The sequence below is a fragment of the Ranitomeya variabilis genome, chromosome 8, assembly GCF_051348905.1.
Source record: "Ranitomeya variabilis isolate aRanVar5 chromosome 8, aRanVar5.hap1, whole genome shotgun sequence".
NCBI classification, from domain to species: Eukaryota; Metazoa; Chordata; class Amphibia; order Anura; family Dendrobatidae; genus Ranitomeya; species Ranitomeya variabilis.
Window position 1 is genome coordinate 200,965,702 of NC_135239.1, and position 18,345 is coordinate 200,984,046.

At 40.8% G+C, this 18,345-nt stretch overlaps 1 protein-coding gene and 1 long non-coding RNA gene across 21 annotated transcripts in view; one reads left to right on the top strand and one right to left on the bottom strand.

The window, feature by feature from the left end:
* Positions 1-18,182, top strand: part of LOC143787453 (uncharacterized) — a 32,457-nt gene extending 14,275 nt beyond the window's left edge. Inside the window, exons 3-4 of one of the 2 annotated variants that reach the window (XR_013218372.1) lie at positions 2,363-2,482; positions 18,052-18,182. This is a non-coding gene — a long non-coding RNA (uncharacterized LOC143787453). The remainder of the gene's footprint in view (positions 1-2,362; positions 2,483-18,051) is intronic. The other variant, XR_013218373.1, reaches the window with a different exon arrangement.
* FOXP1 (forkhead box P1) overlaps positions 1-18,345 on the bottom strand; it is a 734,927-nt gene that overhangs the window by 114,673 nt on the left and 601,909 nt on the right. For 11 of the 19 annotated variants that reach the window (XM_077276201.1, XM_077276197.1, XM_077276196.1 and 8 more), the window contains 2 exons: positions 6,910-7,047; positions 4,767-4,856 (listed from right to left, as the gene is read on the bottom strand). In XM_077276201.1, the coding sequence (XP_077132316.1) occupies positions 4,767-4,856; positions 6,910-7,047 (228 nt within the window). The remainder of the gene's footprint in view (positions 1-4,766; positions 4,857-6,909; positions 7,048-18,345) is intronic. The other 8 variants (XM_077276200.1, XM_077276211.1, XM_077276210.1 and 5 more) reach the window with 1 other exon arrangement.

The window sequence follows — 18,345 nt, forward strand, 5'->3', positions numbered from 1 at the left end:
ACTGAACCTTGCGGGACTCCGACAGATAGGGGGCGAGGTGAGGAGGTGGTGTGTGAGTGGGAGACGCTGAATGTCCGGTCTGTTAGGTATGATGAGATCCAGGATAGGGCCAAGTCTGTGATGCCAAGGGATGAGAGGGTCTGTAATAATAGGGAATGGTCCACTGTGTCAAAGGCAGCCGACAGGTCGAGGAGGAGGAGAACAGAGTAGTGTCGCTTGCTCTTGGCGGTTAAGAGGTCGTTGGTGACCTTAGTTAGGGCAGTTTCAGTGGAGTGGTGTGACCGGAAGCCAGATTGTAAGCGGTCAAAGAGGGAGCAAGAAGAGAGATGGGAGGACAGTTCAAGGTAGATGTGTTGTTCCAGTAGTTTGGAGGCATAAGGGAGAAGTGATATAGGGCGATAGCTAGATACAGAGGATGGGTCAAGAGAAGGCTTCTTGAGGATAGGTGTGATGGAGGCATGTTTAAAGCTTGAGGGGAAAACACCAGTTGTTAGTGATAGGTTGAAGAGATGGGTTAGGGTTGGGATGAAGACTGTGGTGAGGTTTGGGATGAGGTGGGATGGTAGTGGGTCAAGTGCACAGGTGGTGAGATGCAATCTTGAGAGTAGAGTGGAGAGTTGATCTTCTGTAATGGTGGAGAAGTTGGTTTTGGAGGTGGAGGGCTGGGAAGTCGGGAGGAAGGGCTCTGGGGCTTGTTGACCAAAACGGTCTCTGATGCTATCAATCTTCTGCTTGAAAAATGAGGCAAAGTCTTCAGCTGAGATAAGTGGGGAGGGAGGAGGTGCTGGGGGACGGAGGAGAGAATTGAAAGTGTTGAATAACTGTTTAGGGTTGTGAGACAGGGAGGATATGAGAGATGAGAAGTAGATTTGTTTAGCTGTGGCGAGTGTGGTCTTGAAAGTAGTGAGGGACTGTTTGAATGCGATGAAGTGGTCGTTGGAGTGGGATCTTTTCCATCTGCGCTCAGCAGCCCTGGAAGCTCGCCTCAGTTCTTTGGTCAGGCTGGTGTGCCAGGGCTGTCTGTTGATTTTGCGAGCTGTGGTATGTGTAAGTGGGGCAGCAGATTCCAAAGCTACAGCTATTGTGGTGTTATATAGAGCGGCAGCGTCATCCACAATGTGTATGGAACTTATGTCTGTGAGAGGGAGGAGGGATTCGGAGAATGAATGTAGGTCAAGATGTTTAAGATTTCTGCGAGGGTGTGAAAGTTTGTGGGGTGGGGATTGTAGACATGGATTGGAGAGAGATGAGAATGTGAGAAGGTTGTGGTCAGAGAGTGGAAGAGATGAGTTAGAGAGGTTAGATAGGGAGCAGAGGCGGGTGAAGATGAGGTCCAGTTTGTGACCATCTTTGTGAGTGGCTGCAGAAGACCATTGAGTGAGGCCGAAGGAGGAAGTGAGAGATAGAAGTTTAGTGGCAGCTGAGAGGGAAGTGTCAATGGGGATGTTGAAATCGCCCATGATGATAGTGGGGATGTCCGCAGAAAGGAAATGAAGTAGCCAGGTGGTGAAGTGGTCAAAGAAGGTGGTGGCTGGCCCTGGGGGGCGGTAAATGGCAGCCAGTTGGAGGGGGAGTAGATGCGCACAGAGTGCACCTCAAAGGAAGGGAGGGTAACAGAGGGTGGCAGTGGGATTGGGGTGAAGGAGCAGTTATCTGACAGGAGAAAACCAACTCCTCCGCCATGCTTGCTGCTGGGGCAGGGTGTGTGAGAAAGGTGGAAGCCACCGTAAGAGAGTGCAGCAGGGGAGGCTGTGTCAGAAGGGGTGAGCCAGGTTTCGGTGATGGCGAGGAAGGAAAGTTTGGTAGTAACAAAGAGATCATGGATGTAGGAAAGCTTGTTACAGACAGAGCGAGCGTTCCACAGAGCTCCTGTTAGTGGGATTGGGGAAGTGGGGGCTGGGCGAATGGGTATAAAGTTAGAGAGGTTACAGAAGTTTGTGATGGAGGGTGGATGGGAGGTAGAAATGACTGTGACGAGCCCTTAGGCTGCAAAGGCCCCATAAATTGTTCTTGCACATGGGTCCTCTCGTGTGTCCGCTAATGCAAGGGAGTTTCCTTTTTTTTCTACTGTGTCCACGTACATAAATTGTTCTTGTACATGGGCCCTCTCGTGTGTCCACCAGTTCAAGAGTTTCATTCTTTTCCACATACAGCGCCTTAGAATATATTTGAATATAAAGTTTGGGAATCCCTGCCCTGTATGTTTTACTGGAATTGCTTCTTTTATAAAGGGAGCAAGAAGCAAAGAAATAATATTTTTCAATGCAGCTTCGCAAATAGGTCACTGATTTTTCAAAATCAGGCCGCCATAAAATAGCCTTAAACATAACATATATGGATTATAGATTTCTTGCAATTATAGGCTGTTTTATGGCGCTGAGGCTGCCAAGTTCAGGTCAGGACACCAACGACCTCTTTTGTGCATCGTGGTCCGTACGTAGATGTGTGAAACGGGCAAATCCTATAAAGCCTATGCATTAAGGTATTGATATATAAGTAATTATCTCACAAAAGGGCAAATTAGTGAGAATAAATCATCCCACAATCTGATAATTCCACTTAATGAAAAAACTTGGGTCCAGGTAATAGCAAATGCCCCCATAGCTGTTTAGTTCTACCACATGAGATCCTATAACACACCATCGATTTTCAGGTTTTTCTTCCGTGCACAAGACAGAAATGCGGTCTGAATAGACGGATGAGCGGGGGCTCACAATGGTGCCGGCAACATGAAGACATATGCTGGTCCCGCAGCATAATGCGCACGCCCTGCTTGTCCTATTTACACCGCATTTCACAGTTCATTATATCGGAGATGTAGGCACAACACCCACACCACATGGGACCGCGTCAGTCTAGTGGGCGATGACGGCAGTAATTGGTCAGTTACATTTTACCAACTTACCATCCGACTGATCTGAATAAAATGTTAATTGGATTTGGGCTTTCAACTGTACAACCTGTTTGATATCATCAGTGGCTCTACAGTTGAGATCCAGCGGTGGCAATAATCGGGGATGCACAAAGAACAAGGGGGGCTCAAGGCAAGATCAAAATTTAACCCCATTATGGTGTTGGATTTTGTCACATTTTCCTTCAGAAACACCTGGGAATGCCCTTGAAATGGCAACTTTTGTGTGTGTTTTTTACTAAGATGTTTTGCTGCCCGATTTGTGACTCTGGCTTGGCAAAATTGGGACTCTTGGCAAGTATGAAGTATGTCTTGGGCTTGTTTCTCCTCCCTGCTCTTTCCATTAACCTTACGGGAAATATATCTCTCACTCACTAACAATGCAATTCCCCTTGAATCTAGTTATCAGTTCCCAGCAGAAAAGACGATGAGACCCCACATATACGGACCCCCATCATGGCCACATGGCCTGCCATTTCCAGGTTACAAGACAATCATCCCATTACTTGATGCATTACTCGAAAAACCAACTGAAGCCTTATTGTCAAGGTTGGTCTCTTCTAGATGACTTAGGTTGTTGTCTTCATACAGATTTGATTATTAGAAAACAATGTATTTTTTTTTTCCAACCTGTCCTCCTATAAGTATTTTACATCATGCCCTTTTCTCAAAAGTTCTCCTGCATGTTCCAAAAATCTAAAATTTGTTCAAGGTGGGATCACTCATTGGGCAATAGTCCAACAGCAAGGGGCTGAAGGTAATGTTTTTTTCTCCTTGTCACTTTAAATTCTACAAACACGCCATTTCTGTTTTTTCAGAATTTTTAGTGTTTACGTTTTGAGTTTGGCTTTTTTTTTCCTTCCATTTATCCCAGAGAACTTCAAAAGTGCTAGAAAAAAATCAAGTTTTACTTACACAAAAAAAACTTGTTGCAAACGAATGTTATGAAAACACTTGAAATTCATGTTTTTGTTTTTTTTACAAAAAGAGGCTAAAAAAATACTTATGGCTAAACTGCCAATTATGGCAAGAGAATATGAATGGGAGCATCCCAGTAGCTGATGTTGGAGGAAAGAGGGATTGGACACGTCAAGTTTTTTATGAGATCCCTTCGTTTTCCTGGGAGAACAAAGAGGTGTCTCGTGGCAGCTTACTCCTTTTTTCCTACTGAAAATACATGGATGCTCATCTGTGCGGAGCATGCATATGCATAAGCAACATGGCATAAATAGCTGTCAATCGGAGCAGCTTCCAGGACCCATGCTTGTTCATCCACTGGACTAATATGGATCAATCCGCGCAATGATGATATGGGCCATGCCCTTTTGGAAAATAGTAAGGTCAACACATTAGATAAGTATCAACCAATATTGTTCATCGTCCAATAATAGGAACTGAGATGAGAAGATGGGAAGAATAAAAAAAGGAAAAAAAAAACAAGTATCAAACAATAAAAAAAAGTTGTTTTTTTTTTTAAACTATGCCGCAAGATAGGCCTAGTTGAACTAAGACCGGGTTCAGACTGCCATATTGAAAAGATGACGGCAAATTGCAGACCTTTTTCATTGGATGCATTATTCTAATATAAACCGTAAAATGGACCAAACTGGTCTGTCATGTGCACTGGCACGCTGGCTATGATGGGTCCATGTGCCGTCCACGGTGCACACAGACCAATAGTGCACCAGCTGGTCAGAACGAGCTCATTCTGCTACTCCGCCATCAGGTTGCACAGTTTCCCTCCCTATGGCACAGTATAGTGGTTTACTACTGACTGGACCAGATCTCCAAAGACCGACCATGACCCATGGGCCAAGCCAAGAAAAGACAAAATTGCCCATGGCGCAGGATTTACCTCTTTCGGCTGTTTTCCTGCATGTTGTTGCTGTAACAGCTGAATCTGCAATTGCTCCTGTTGTTTCTTATAAAACTCCTGAAGCTGCTGCTGTGAAAAAAAGGGAAACCAGTGTCAGTTACCGTGTACACGGTGACAATTCAGCATTTTTTTTTTTTCATCTTGTGGCACAAAAGCGATTTGAAAAATAGCATTCTTTTATCTGGAATGTTCTGACCTTTGCATTTGAAATCTGACAATAAATTCAGCGTGCTCGCGATGTTCTTGGCGTCGCCGTTTGAAAAGTAATCTACAAATTGTACTGATAGGAAACATGGTGTATCATTATTATTTTTTTTTTCGCTCGCTCTCTCTTTCCCTTCTTCTTCCCCATACAGGCTAATTAAAATAAGGCAAGGGATGACCTATGTTTGTAACAACAAAGACACGGTGCCCTTGGAGAAGAACATGGTAAATCTAGCCTGTTCGATGCGTGCTTTCATTTAAAATGATGGGTTTCAAGTACGGTTACCTCCAGCCACTATATACATGGACCTTAATCCACTAAATTTCATTAAACGGGATGAAAAAAAAGAAAAAAGATGACCGAAGTAAAAGAAGGAACAGAATAAAAGCAAATGGAATCCATTGGAATAAAAAAAAAACTGTATACAGAAAAATAGCTCATAATTGGGAGGAGGACATGTCCCTCATACAGAGCAGAACATAGAGTGCATAAGTCTATAGACCTACAGGGCAAATGTCACTGCTAAGACCCGTAATAAAATGCAAATGGCACCCACACCCACTTCCAGTGGAGTGCATACCCTTGGCCCAATCTATGGTCTGTATTGCTGCAGAGTTTACACAGTGCCAGCAATAAATCTTAAGGATTGTTTATGATAACCCCTACTCATATGTCCTGGCAGGGCAGGGGTGGGGAACCTCAGGCCCCAGGGCCGTTTACGGCCCTCGATGACCTTTTATCAGGTCCCCGACCAGATTATCAGGGACCGCATTCTTGGGCAAGTAGCTGTATTTTCATGACAACCAGTTCATTTATTTCTTCTTGCTCTGTTAGCGTGTGAACTATTTGAACATTGAAGGGCATGCAATGAAAGATTAAGTTCTGAAACCAGTGCCAGAGTCAGGATGTACTTTGTGGGCAGAGTTTGTACGGCCCCTGAAGGATGGTATAAATATCGAAATGGCCCTTGGCAGAAAAAAAAAAGATTCCCCACCCCTGCGGTAGGGTATAAGATTGATATAGAGGGGTCTCCTGCACAGGCCTAAACATCATGACCTTCTATTGGAGATAGGTCGGGAGATTCTCAGTTGAACTATATAGACAGTGGTATTGTTTTTGTACCACAGAAAATAGGATAGAAGATGATCGCAATTACAAATCCACCAATTCTCTTTTCCTCACATATATTTGGATAACTAGACAACCATTGGTCCTAACATTCACCAGACAGCGAAGAGTCTTTGAGATTGTTGACTCTAGCTTTACAGTTGAGTTTTGTAGACCCCTACCCAGGTTCTGCCATTGCCAAATTAGGTGATGCTGAATGGACAAACCCAACACTCTATGAAACTATATGGACAGTGGTCTTTATCTTTCTGAGCCACAGAAAGTAGGACAGAAGATGCTTACATTCATCTTTTTCTCCCATTCCCTCGGATAACTACACAACCATTGGTCCTAGCATTCACCAGAAAGTGAAGAGACTCAAGTCTTTTTAAGATTATAGAGTCTTGCTTTCCAGTTGAGTTTTAAAGACCCCCTAACCCTGGTTCTGATGTTGCCAAATTACTTGAAGCTCAGTGGACGTACTCAACATTATACAAAATTCCCTCAAGTTTCTTCTTCATCCTTACATCCCCAAAATAATTAGCTTAGGCAGACAAAAAGTCTCAATGTGGCACCGGCCCAACTGTGGAAACCATGAACCTTTAGTGCATAGCAAAGCCCAATCCTTGTTCCCAAGCGGAGTTTGTGCGAGGAAAAGTTGGTCCCATGTGTGGTGCTCCCACCCTTTTAGCAAATAAAGGATCAAGGAACCAATCTAAAAGGGTTTACCAAGTCTACTACAGAGACGAAGGGATGTAAGGGCTTTCACTACCACTAGAGTTACTATATCGTAGAGTCGGGAAACGTTACCTGCTGAAGCATGAGCGCTTGTTGTTGTTGAAGTAGGACCTGTAGCTGTTGGGGTGTAAGCACTTGCTGTTGGAGGATTTGTTGCATTTGCTGAGGAGTGATTACTTGGGGTGTCATCATAGCCACTGAGACTGGAACCTGCAAACAATAAATGCACATCTTAAAAACACGGGAAGTTCACCGGCCGTTGTCACCCCCACCGTCTCCGCCAATGCAGACAGGACGTCATGCAAATTCCATTTCAGACCCTCTTCCCCAGCGACCTAAAACTGCTACCTAAGAAATGCATATATCATCTTGTCTGCTCAGCTGAGGACTGCTTCCCGGGCTTCATCCAACGTACAGATGTTTCCAATTCTCCCCCCCCCACCATATTATGTGAGATACCATTAAAGCAGTTTTCTGTGACATTTCGATGACAAACAGCTACAGTGATGAACCTGATAGCATTTCATATTTGCAACTGTTAACACATTTCTGCTCAGGCGTTTCTGTTAAAGAACCTGTACTGTGTATTTGAAAGGATGATGTCTTCTTCAGATAAAACACTGACATTAAAATGACAGGCTGTCTCGGCCAAGGTTACACAAATTGTATTCAAGCGGCTACCTAATGACAATGCTACGAAGGCTGCAAGCTTCCTAGAATGTAATTTACCTATTCAAAATAATCACCGCACTTGTGTTTAATTTGCCAGCGTGCGGGAGGCGTATTGTCAGGCGCAAAAAAACAATTTAAAAAAAAAATTTTTTCCTTTAAATGATAAAACTGTATAATCATATGAATGTGTGTATCAATAGATTAAAAAAAATTCCTTTATGCATAACAAAAAAAAAACGATTAATTCATATAATAAGATATTTAGGATATAAATAAAAATAGAAATATGTAATATTTATTTAGAACACTTATTTCTTGCTTGATATATATATATATATATATATACACATACACAGATATATTCAAAATATATATATATATATATATATATATTAAAATAGAATTTATTTGATAAATTATACAGTATATTTACAATATACATATTATATATTGTAAATATATTTATAATATATATATATATATATATATATATATATATATATATATATATATATACATATATATATATATATATTAGATAAAAGTATACCGTAACTTATAGATGTAAATAAAAAAAATAAAGACTAAAATTCATTCAGTTCCCCCCCAAAAATAAAAAGGTGCATATCAATAAAAATAGCAGTGGAAATATTTTTTTTTTAAAGATTATAAACGTCAAAAGTGCACAAATAAAAATAAAATAAAAAAAAATTATGTTTCTTTTTTTTGCAGATATATGCAAATGCTTTGCTATTTTTTTTGGCTGCAATTAAAAAAATACAATATGAAAACCGATCTAAACGGATATGGCTGTAAATGAACGTTTAAAGAAAATTAAATGAAATAAAAAGCTTTCCAATAAAGCGGTAAGCAAAAGACAGAAATGCTGCATTAATTTTATGTAACATAATGCCTTAATATGCAGTTTATCTTGCCTTTTTTCACTTGGGTTCTTCTGTCATTTGCATAGTGAGCTCTCTCCTAATTTCACAGTCATTATGCACTGATGTCCTTATTTCTCAGCATCACTAATTTTGATTAACTTAAAATGGTTCTTGAAGGTCAGATACATAGTAACGACATATTCCTCGGCATTGTTGCATAAATCCACTTTTTTTTTCTCTTATCGTGTGTGTGTGTGTGTGTGTGTGTGTGTGTGTGTGTGTGTGTGTGTGTGTGTGTGTGTTGCAAAAAAAAGAAAAAAAAAAAAAAAAAAAAAAGAGGGTTTTCATTTCCCTTGTAATGGATTAGGTCAATGGAGAAGTCACGCTGACATTACAGGAAGAGTTTGCCAATGCATGGTGAACAATTTTGGGCATCGTGGGCCCCGGGCTGGACATTTTTTTTTTTCGAACTACTGGCATCGGTTCAATGGAAACTCCCTGTTGTAATGTTCGCGGACTACATTTGATTCAAGAATATCAACAAACTGGCACTGTGGCAATTCCTCGGAGAGCTCTATCATCAAAAGCAGAGAGGTGTAATCCCATTAATTCGGTCTATTCCGTTCTGCATTGCTTTAAAAATACAACGAGCCATTCAATAAATACAATTTACCGGGCAACATCACTCATCTGCCTTAATGCCCAAATCATTCTATGGCAAAACAAGTTTACTTTTCCTTGAGGTTTCCCCCCTTTGCCATTAAAATGTTGCTCTAAGCAAACAACAGAAGCCTACCTTCAACGACGGGTTGTCAATTTTTTTTTTTATTTGCCCTCAAAAAAAAAGTTGGAGTCTCGTCAAGACAAACATTCAATGACTGCAGGAATAGAAATAGAAAAAAAGCAACTAGAAAAAATAGTTGCCGGTACTACACAATCGTCTTTCCTGGATCTGTAAATTTAGGTGCTTCGTTGACTTTTACTTTGGCAGTGAAAAGTCGAAACGCAAATATAAAGGGGTGAACGACCTTTCCCGTCAAGGTTTGTTGGCTAGACCAATCTAAGGGGAAAGAAAAAAAATTACAGTACCAAATTTATTTTTTTTTGCACTCCCTCCCTAAATTTTAGAAATAGTTCCCACCACCAAAGGGCAACGCGAACTAGCGCTAACCCATAATAGCCCACACTTTATTACCCATTACTACCGAGGTCATTAGCGGCAAGAATGATTGTCCTGGTCTTAACCTATTGATCATTGTAACTACTATCATTTAATCCCGCGTCGAGCTTCTCTAAAGCAGCTAAGGGCACACCAGAGAGAGTGGTTTATTGTGGAGAAATATAGCCAAGCGTTGGGATATTACACTTTGATTCATAAAATCTACCCGGTGGTTTAAATCAATAGTATTTAAAACAGTCATGTAACTTCTTAAGTAGAACTCTCTAATATTTATGACTCCCATATCGAATGTACTCAGTCAAAACTAAACTTCAGGCTGGCACTCTCGGCACAACCCCTCCACGCAAGCATTGATTTCGGAGAAGGAGGGGAGAAAAAAAAGGGGAAGTTTTTGTAAAAAAAAAATGTTCTCTCTCTCACTTTCATTTGAATTTACAGCTGCAAAGAAACCAAAACACCTCTGACCGGCTCGGTGGTTCTCCGCATGGACAACAATAGTGCACGACCACAGAGGTGCCAACAATTTTTAAAAAGTATATAGGTATGAAAAGAAATGATTAGGATTCCAGATGGCAATATACAACCGACCCCCCCAACCCAATAAAAAGCTTTAGGGGTTCTGTAATGCAAATGATACTGTTAGTAGAAAAATTAACCCCTGTGCTGCTAAGAGGACAGGCAGGGGTAAGTGTCAGTGTGAAGGGTTAAAAGTCCAACCATTAGAATCTTTAACCTAGAGGTTGATTAATCTGGTCCAGATGGGGAGAAAAAAAACAAAAAAGGAAGCAAGGTTCATTACAATCATGCACAAAAAAAATTCAATGGTGAAGGCACGGGATAGAGTAACATCACAAGTGCCCGCAGGTCACATGACATGCAACAACCCAAGTATGCACAAGGAAGAAAGAAGTCGGGGTGACAACTCAGATTTTTTTTTTCGTTTGCATTGCACTGGCAAAATAAAAAAAATAAGATATTGTTGGGGAAGATCTACTGCAAAAAGTGGACCAATTCAAAATGGAAGCGTAGGCTGGTTAAAGCAATAGGGCAGTTACTGACTGCATTTCTGAACATACAACAATGTAGATTTTGGACTCTAAAAATAAGGAAGGAATGATTGGAAAGGTACTTAGTACAAAAAGTGCAACCATTCAGGGGTCAGGGTATGCGATTACCGGTCAATGCAATCCAATATTTACATCCAGCCAGAGCAATAGTGGACACGGGGACGTCTGCCAACTGTGGTCCTGAACATACAAAAATCTAGTCACACTAAAGCCAATCACATTCTTGTGTACAAAAGTTTGAACTTGATGTGACAAATTGAAAGCGGAGTTTCAAGAAAAGCATAGACTTTGATAACCGTACAGCCAATGACCAAATGGACCATCTGGCAAGTCAAACCAGTCATTGAACTCTATGTTTTTTATAAGATACTTGCTAAAGGTGCCCATACACATAGGCACTGATCGACTATCTGGGGACTCTCTGATGACAGATGGTGTCAGAGAAAAGAGAAGTGTTGAATTTCAGCTCCCCAATCCTTTTGTTTTTTGGAACACATAAATGGTCACCGAAAGTGTTACTCCCTCTTTTCCACTAAAAACATAAAGAAGTGTATGGGGGGGGGGGGGGAAGATATCGAAAGAATAATCGACAGCCAATGAATGTTTATGTTTCACACAGCCATGTCACACAGTCTAAATACAGAACCATGATGTAAGGACCATCTGCGGGTCTCCTGGCCCAAACTCAACAGCAACAAACGCGCATATATGTTGACACATGTCTTCTAACCCAAACTCAACAACTACATAGGCGCACAGATGTTAACCCAGGTCTTCTAACCCAAACTCAACTACTAAATAGGGGCACAGATGCTGACGCAGGTCTTCTAACCCAAACTCAACTAATCAGGTGCACAGATGTTGACGCAGGTCTTCTAACCCAAACTCAACTACTAACCAGGCGCACAGATGTTGATGCAGGTCTTCTAACCCAAACTCAACAACCACATAGGTGCATATATGTTGGCACGGGTCTTCTAACCCAAACTTAATAACTACATAGGTGCATATATCTTGATGCAGGTCTTCTAACCCAAAATTAACTACATAGGCGCACACATGTTGACGCAGGTCTTCTAACCCAAACTCAACAACTACATAGGTGCATATATGTTGACTCGGGTCTTTTAACCCAAACTCAACTACTAAATAGGCGCACATATGTTGACGCGGGTCTTCTAACAAACTCAACAACTAGTTTGGCTCAGGAGATCCGCAAGCAGTCATCCTAGGACTGTGATACATGGACTTGTGAGACTGACCTTAACAGGCACATTGCTTCACCTGGCCCAACAGGGCACAATTGTACCAAATCCATCAATTAACGATTAGAAATATTGTGGTGCTTCGTTGGGACGTCATGAGAAGTCTCCGGTTAGTAATACCACCACAATTAGTGAGCCATAACATTTGTATATCAAGCCAACAAAAACAGAAAGCGCTTCCATATGAATAATTGCAATAATACAGTTTGGGAATGGAAAAGGTCACCGTGTGACCAAAAACACAACATTCGAGTCCCCCAATTCCAAATCTACAATTTATTGCAAATATTACAATAGATGTTTGATTTTATTTTTTTTTTACCTCCCTCCTGCTTCGTCCCCCTCCTCTACCTTCCCACATGGCAAGATTCATTAATGTAAATTATAAAACTGCCTGCGAGTCATTCGCCCGCTTCTCACAAAGGCCCTTTTTATGTAAATAAAAACTGTTCTCATTTACAGAAGCAGGATTTGATATAATGTGGGAGGCGGTTATGATCAGGTTGGGCAGAGATAGAATCGTGTTCTTCGTCTCCCGTGCGGTTTACTGGGGGTGACTCGACGCCCATGATCTTATCTCTCCATTCGTATTCATCGCCAGCCTTCAGCTTTACCTGCCAGGTTAATTGTTTTAGCGACAATAAAATACTCCATTCCGTTGCTCGGAACAAAAAAAAATAGAATGCAGCTCGGGATAATTAAACCCTGTTAATATCAGGCGTCAATACAGAAAAAAAAAATGTTATTATTTTCATATTTCTTATCTTTATTTTTTCATTACTCTTTATATTATTTTTCGACAATGCACAACAAAAAAAATTCTATAATAAAAAAAAAAAATAGCTCATTAAGTCCAATTACAATAATAATAAATGCAAACACTTGTGCCGAAATTGCCAGCTGAACCTAAGTGCTGTGCATTTATTTATGCTAATTACAAAAACATTTATGTTAATAGAGTCAGAAAACAATGGATATTTTTCACTTCTCCGAAAAAATATCCGACTGGAGATAACATTACACTTTTTTTTCTTCCTCTCCCTACCCTAGTAGAAATGTGTAATGTCATTTACAGCTTTGATGAACGAGCTGGCTGACCTACCCCCCTTTCCTCATCTCTATTTGCTCTTTTTAAGTTGTAAGGAGCAAGGTACAAATTCATCAATGCCAAAAAAAACGTTATCCAAGACTTCCCTTTAAGAATAAAAAAAATCACTTTGTAAAAAAATAAAGATACCCCAAAACTTGTGTCGATACTTAGTGATTTGGACGGGTGTCTGTTCTCACCCATTACTGATACCTTCGTCTACAGATTACAATCAAACCCAAGGGTGCAAATTACGTACTGATGAGAAAACATCAGTCCAATCTTTGACAATTTTGGCATTCGATGATTTACTACAAAAGAAGACACTCCAACCAGACAACCCTTTTTTTTTTTTTTTTCTTTTTTTTTTTGGGGGGGGGGGGGGGGAGGTCAGAAGATGTTAAAAACAAAAGAAAAATTCTAGATATACAAGGCATGGCCATGGGAAAATCAAAGGCCATTGGAAACCCAAGCTTTGACATAAAATAGTCATCCGGCAATTAAAATAATTGTATCAAGAATCGTCATCTTTGGAGGATACAAAAAAAAAAAAAGTGAAATAAATTAAACTGCTACCATCATCACAGGTTAGATAAAAATCTAAATTTAATGTATTCTGTCTTGTGTCATCTTGTTTTGTCAAGACATGAAAAAGAATAAGGAAATACAAGGAAGGGAAAGAAAAGAAAAAGGAAAAAAAAACACAGAAGCCCTTGAGATATCACAGATGACGACCTTTGAGATGCTGTCGGTTTACCCTATTCTGGGCTATTTGCACAACGATGTCTCAGATTTAAGGAGCTGATAGACCTCAAAAGAACCAAAGCGCATTTCATTGTTTAACTGGCAGGTTCCATCTCTCACCTAATCAATGGCCGTCCAGTTCTTCACGTTACGGCTGGGGGTGTAAATGAATGACAACTACATTTCGTTACTAAATATTCATTGATGTTGGACTGGATGAGAGCTCAAGGTCCGTCAACCGGTGGAGAAGGTAAAGACCCTGGAAGTAGACAGCAGGATTCCCGAGTCTCTACTGTCTGTGTACTCTCCCTTCTCTTAGGAAAATAGTAATGAACCCACCACAAAAAAAAAAAATCTATAAAAAAAGTAATTGAAGTCTGTGCCGGGGAAAGAAAACAAGTTTCCAGTAACCCAAGTCTGCACTCCATAAAACAAACAAACTGAGTCGTAAGCAGCCAAGTCTGGACCAAACAATAACAATTTTAACTGATGGTGTCAGAACTTTCCCACAATCTCTCTGTGCAGGTGTTGTGTGTGTATTTCCCCTTCTATTTATTTTCCCAAAACGAGAGGGGAAAATCAATAATTCCGAATGCAGGACAGAACATTTGTTACAGATTAAGATTTATTAATGGGACCGACTTAAAATAAACATGACTCGGGGATTGCAAATAGTTTCATCAGTTGGGATGAGAGAGGGGAACGTAACCTTTTTCCTGCCTCGCTGCCATTTATTATTATGGGACGGGGTAGGGTAGCTCTGATGGCGAATGGATGTGTAGGGGGTTAGTCGCTCAGCATTGGGATATCACAACTAAACCTCACATTATGCAGCCCTAACAGTTAAAGCCAGTTCAGCTCTTTGCAATAGAGAAGCAATAGTAAAAAGAAAAACTAATAGAGGCCGATTATAGGACTGAAAAAGAAATAGGGTGACACCTTTTGAAATACCCCCAAAAAAGGCAGACGGCCCGGGTACTGCATAGTTGACATCAGCACCTTTAAGAAGGTCGTTTTGTAATACAAATCCTTCATCCTCTTGCTACCCGATGTATGTCGTCGTTACATTGATGACGTCCCCCAGACCAAACTTCACTCTCAGCCTGCGTTATTGTGTTACACACCGACAACAGACATTGCACAGGTGACACAACAGACGCCGATAAACCACAATTTTATTGTGTCTACTTGCTAATTATTTCAAGGCCTGAAGAACAGAGCAGCTTGTAACAAAGCAGTCTGTACAGTAAGATGTGTGGAGAGTGAACTGTGCAAGTCTGGGAACTTTGTATCGATTTGTTATGGTAAACACTGCACCTAGTGTTCGGTAAACAAGCAGATGCCAACCGGCCCTTCCTCTTTTTGAAACTTTATTACTTTTTTTTTTTTTCTTTAACCACTGATGATTTACAGTGTTACCAGCTCTGCCAGATTATGCAATTCTGCTTTTAGGATGCTCCATGAGTCACACTGCATTAACCCCATAAGAACTTTGCCCACAGGCCCCTCCAGCTTCTCTACAGCACAAACCATTTATGTCCTGATGCTTTCAGCACCAGGGTCTGGAATAAGGACAGAGATCAAGAAAGACATTTACAGTTTTAGCACCTGACATGGTGTTATTTTCTGCATTAGGAAGAGACACAGTGTGGTGGGGCTGCCAACAATTATATAGGACTGCAGGTACAAGATCATATGTTTTAATGTAGTAGGGTATTAGTCAGATATGTCAGGAAGTATGAACAGTGAAGAATAATGAAGTGATGGATGGAGCAAAGGGTATAGAGAGAAAGCGAGCGAGAGAGGGAGAAAGCGAGCGAGAGAGGGAGAAAGCGAGCGAGAGAGGGAGAAAGCGAGCGAGAGAGGGAGAAAGCGAGCGAGAGAGGGAGAAAGCGAGCGAGAGGGAGAAAGCTAGCGAGAGAGGGAGAAAGCGAGCGAGAGAAAGGGAGAAAGCGATCGAGGGAGAAAGCGAGAGAGGGAGAAAGCGAGAGAGGGAGAAAGCGAGAGAGGGAGAAAGCGAGAGAGGGAGAAAGCGAGAGAGGGAGAAAGCGAGAGAGGGAGAAAGCGAGAGAGGGAGAAAGCGAGAGAGGGAGAAAGCGAGAGAGGGAGAAAGCGAGAGAGGGAGAAAGCGAGAGAGGGAGAAAGCGAGAGAGGGAGAAAGCGAGAGAGGGAGAAAGCGAGAGAGAGAAAGCGAGCGAGAGAAAGGGAGAGAGGGAGAAAGGGAGAGAGGGAGAAAGCGAGAGAGGGAGAAAGCGAGAGAGGGAGAAAGCGAGAGAGGGAGAAAGCGAGAGAGGGAGAAAGCGAGAGAGGGAGAAAGCGAGAGAGGGAGAAAGCGAGAGAGGGAGAAAGCGAGAGAGGGAGAAAGCGAGAGAGGGAGAAAGCGAGGGAGGGAGAAAGCGAGGGAGGGAGAAAGCGAGGGAGGGAGAAAGCGAGAGAGGGAGAAAGGGAGAGAGGGAGAAAGGGAGAAAGAAAAAAGTGAGAGACAGAGAAACCAAAAAAAAAAGAGAAGAAAAAGCGGAAGAGTGAAAAAACTAAAAATGAAATGAAAAGATATGTCTGTAGATCCATCCATCAAGCCTAAAATGAATGCATAAATAAAGATAAATCTACAGCCAGGATAGATAATAGATAGATAATAGATTGACAGATCGATAGATAGATAATAGATTGATAGATGATAGATAGATACTAGACAGATGATCGATCGATCGATAGATAGATAGATAGATAGATAGATAGATAGATAGATAGATAGATAGATTTGCTGGAAACATGATAATAAAACAACTGGAATAACTATGGTTTGAAACGACGATGTTTAGAATTCCTCTCCTTTATATTCTCAAGAAAATAATATCCCCCAATGCTGAATGTTTTCATTCCATACTGTGGAAAAACAGTAATGGATCCCCGTTTCCATGACGGCAGACACAAGTTCATCAAATAATGTTTTCTTTTCACACTTGTGTTGTTTTTTTGTTGCCTGGCCTGGGATTCCTCTAACAGCCCAGCTGGAACTTCACCAATGAAGCAGAGCCAACGCCACATAGCGCTCAGGAGCATATTAGTGCCACTTTTCATCAGATGGTATTTTGTGTTTTTTTTATTCTCGCATGGATAATTAGACACTTCAAAGCAAGTAGATTTATTCTAACAACTATTGAATCCTTTGGACATATAGAAATTATGGATAATTAGAATGCATAAAGGTTATTACTACTCTAGTACTACTTACTCCTTGGTGGAATTGAGGGGATGAGCGATGCATCCCAATCTGGAGAGGTTTCTTTGCAAAAAACTGTGGATAACGTTAGATTGTAAGCTCTTTGAACAGGTGTCACTGGGCACAAATCACTGTAATATCACAGTTTTTTTCATGGGACTGCAGGTAAATCCATACCGGGTTATCATTAAATGGACTTTATTCTGATCCCTCTACAGCCCCAAGTATACAGCACACACCCCATACATACAGCCAAATACATAGCAAAAAAATAAAAGTATTATTGATAACCTATGTAAGGTCTATACTGTATCACAAATACTGTCCATGAATACAGTTACAATGTATCACCGACATCATCCGAGCACACTTGCAAAAGGAAGGCGTGGGGTAATTTAGAAAAATATTCTGTATTTTTACTAGGGTTGGAATATAGATTTAAAAGACAGAGAATGCAAAAATGACATTAAAAAGATACATAAGAAAGTGAATTTAAAGACAGAAAATGCAAAACTGACATAAAAAATACATAAGAAAGTGAATTTAAAGAAAAAGAATGCAAAAAAAAAGGAAAAAAATCCACAAGGATAATACGATCAATAAATAAGTAAATAAAAACAATGACAAAAAATACACAAGAAACTCAAATGAATGTAAGACGTTCTGCTATCTTTTGTGCTGGGCTTTGCTTTCTGCAGCACCTTGATTTTAGGCATCCAACATTAGAGGATAAACCGGCATTTTTGCCTGGGAAATAGATGATTTGCATGCTGTACAGAAATGCAAACCTGAGCTAAGTGGCAGTTCTTGAACCCTATTGTGCCCTTTTGGTATTAATATGACCCTTTCTTTTGCTGTGGTCACCATAAGGTTTTTTGCAGATTAGATGAATGTGACCTCAGATACAAAAAAACACAAAAACATAAGTAGGTTTGCAAAGTGTTACCAATGGGACGGAATAAGTAGGCGGTGGAAATATCCCCCCTCTGACTACTTGTCAGACAAAAAGTCACCCGGGGCCTACCTGTGTATCTGTCCTGTGTGTGTGGGTAACTATCATTTCCTTCACCCCTCTTTCTTTTTTCATGACAGGTGCTGGCATTCTGGAGTTTGACAGGCCGCTACACAAATAACTGGCTTTCCTGAGAGGCCTAATGCTTCGCTAATGAACAATAAATCAAGTTTGATTACAAAGTGTCAGGCCAATAGGCTCTCGGTTAAGGTTTCATGGCTGGAGGAAAATGGCACTTGCTCACATCTCTGTTAGTAGTGCCGGAAAGCAAAAAGAAAACAAAACAAACAAAAAAAAGAATAAAAACATAACAAAAATAACAAATATTTACATAAAAATAAATGAAAACAAAAAATAAAAGCAGTAACTGATAA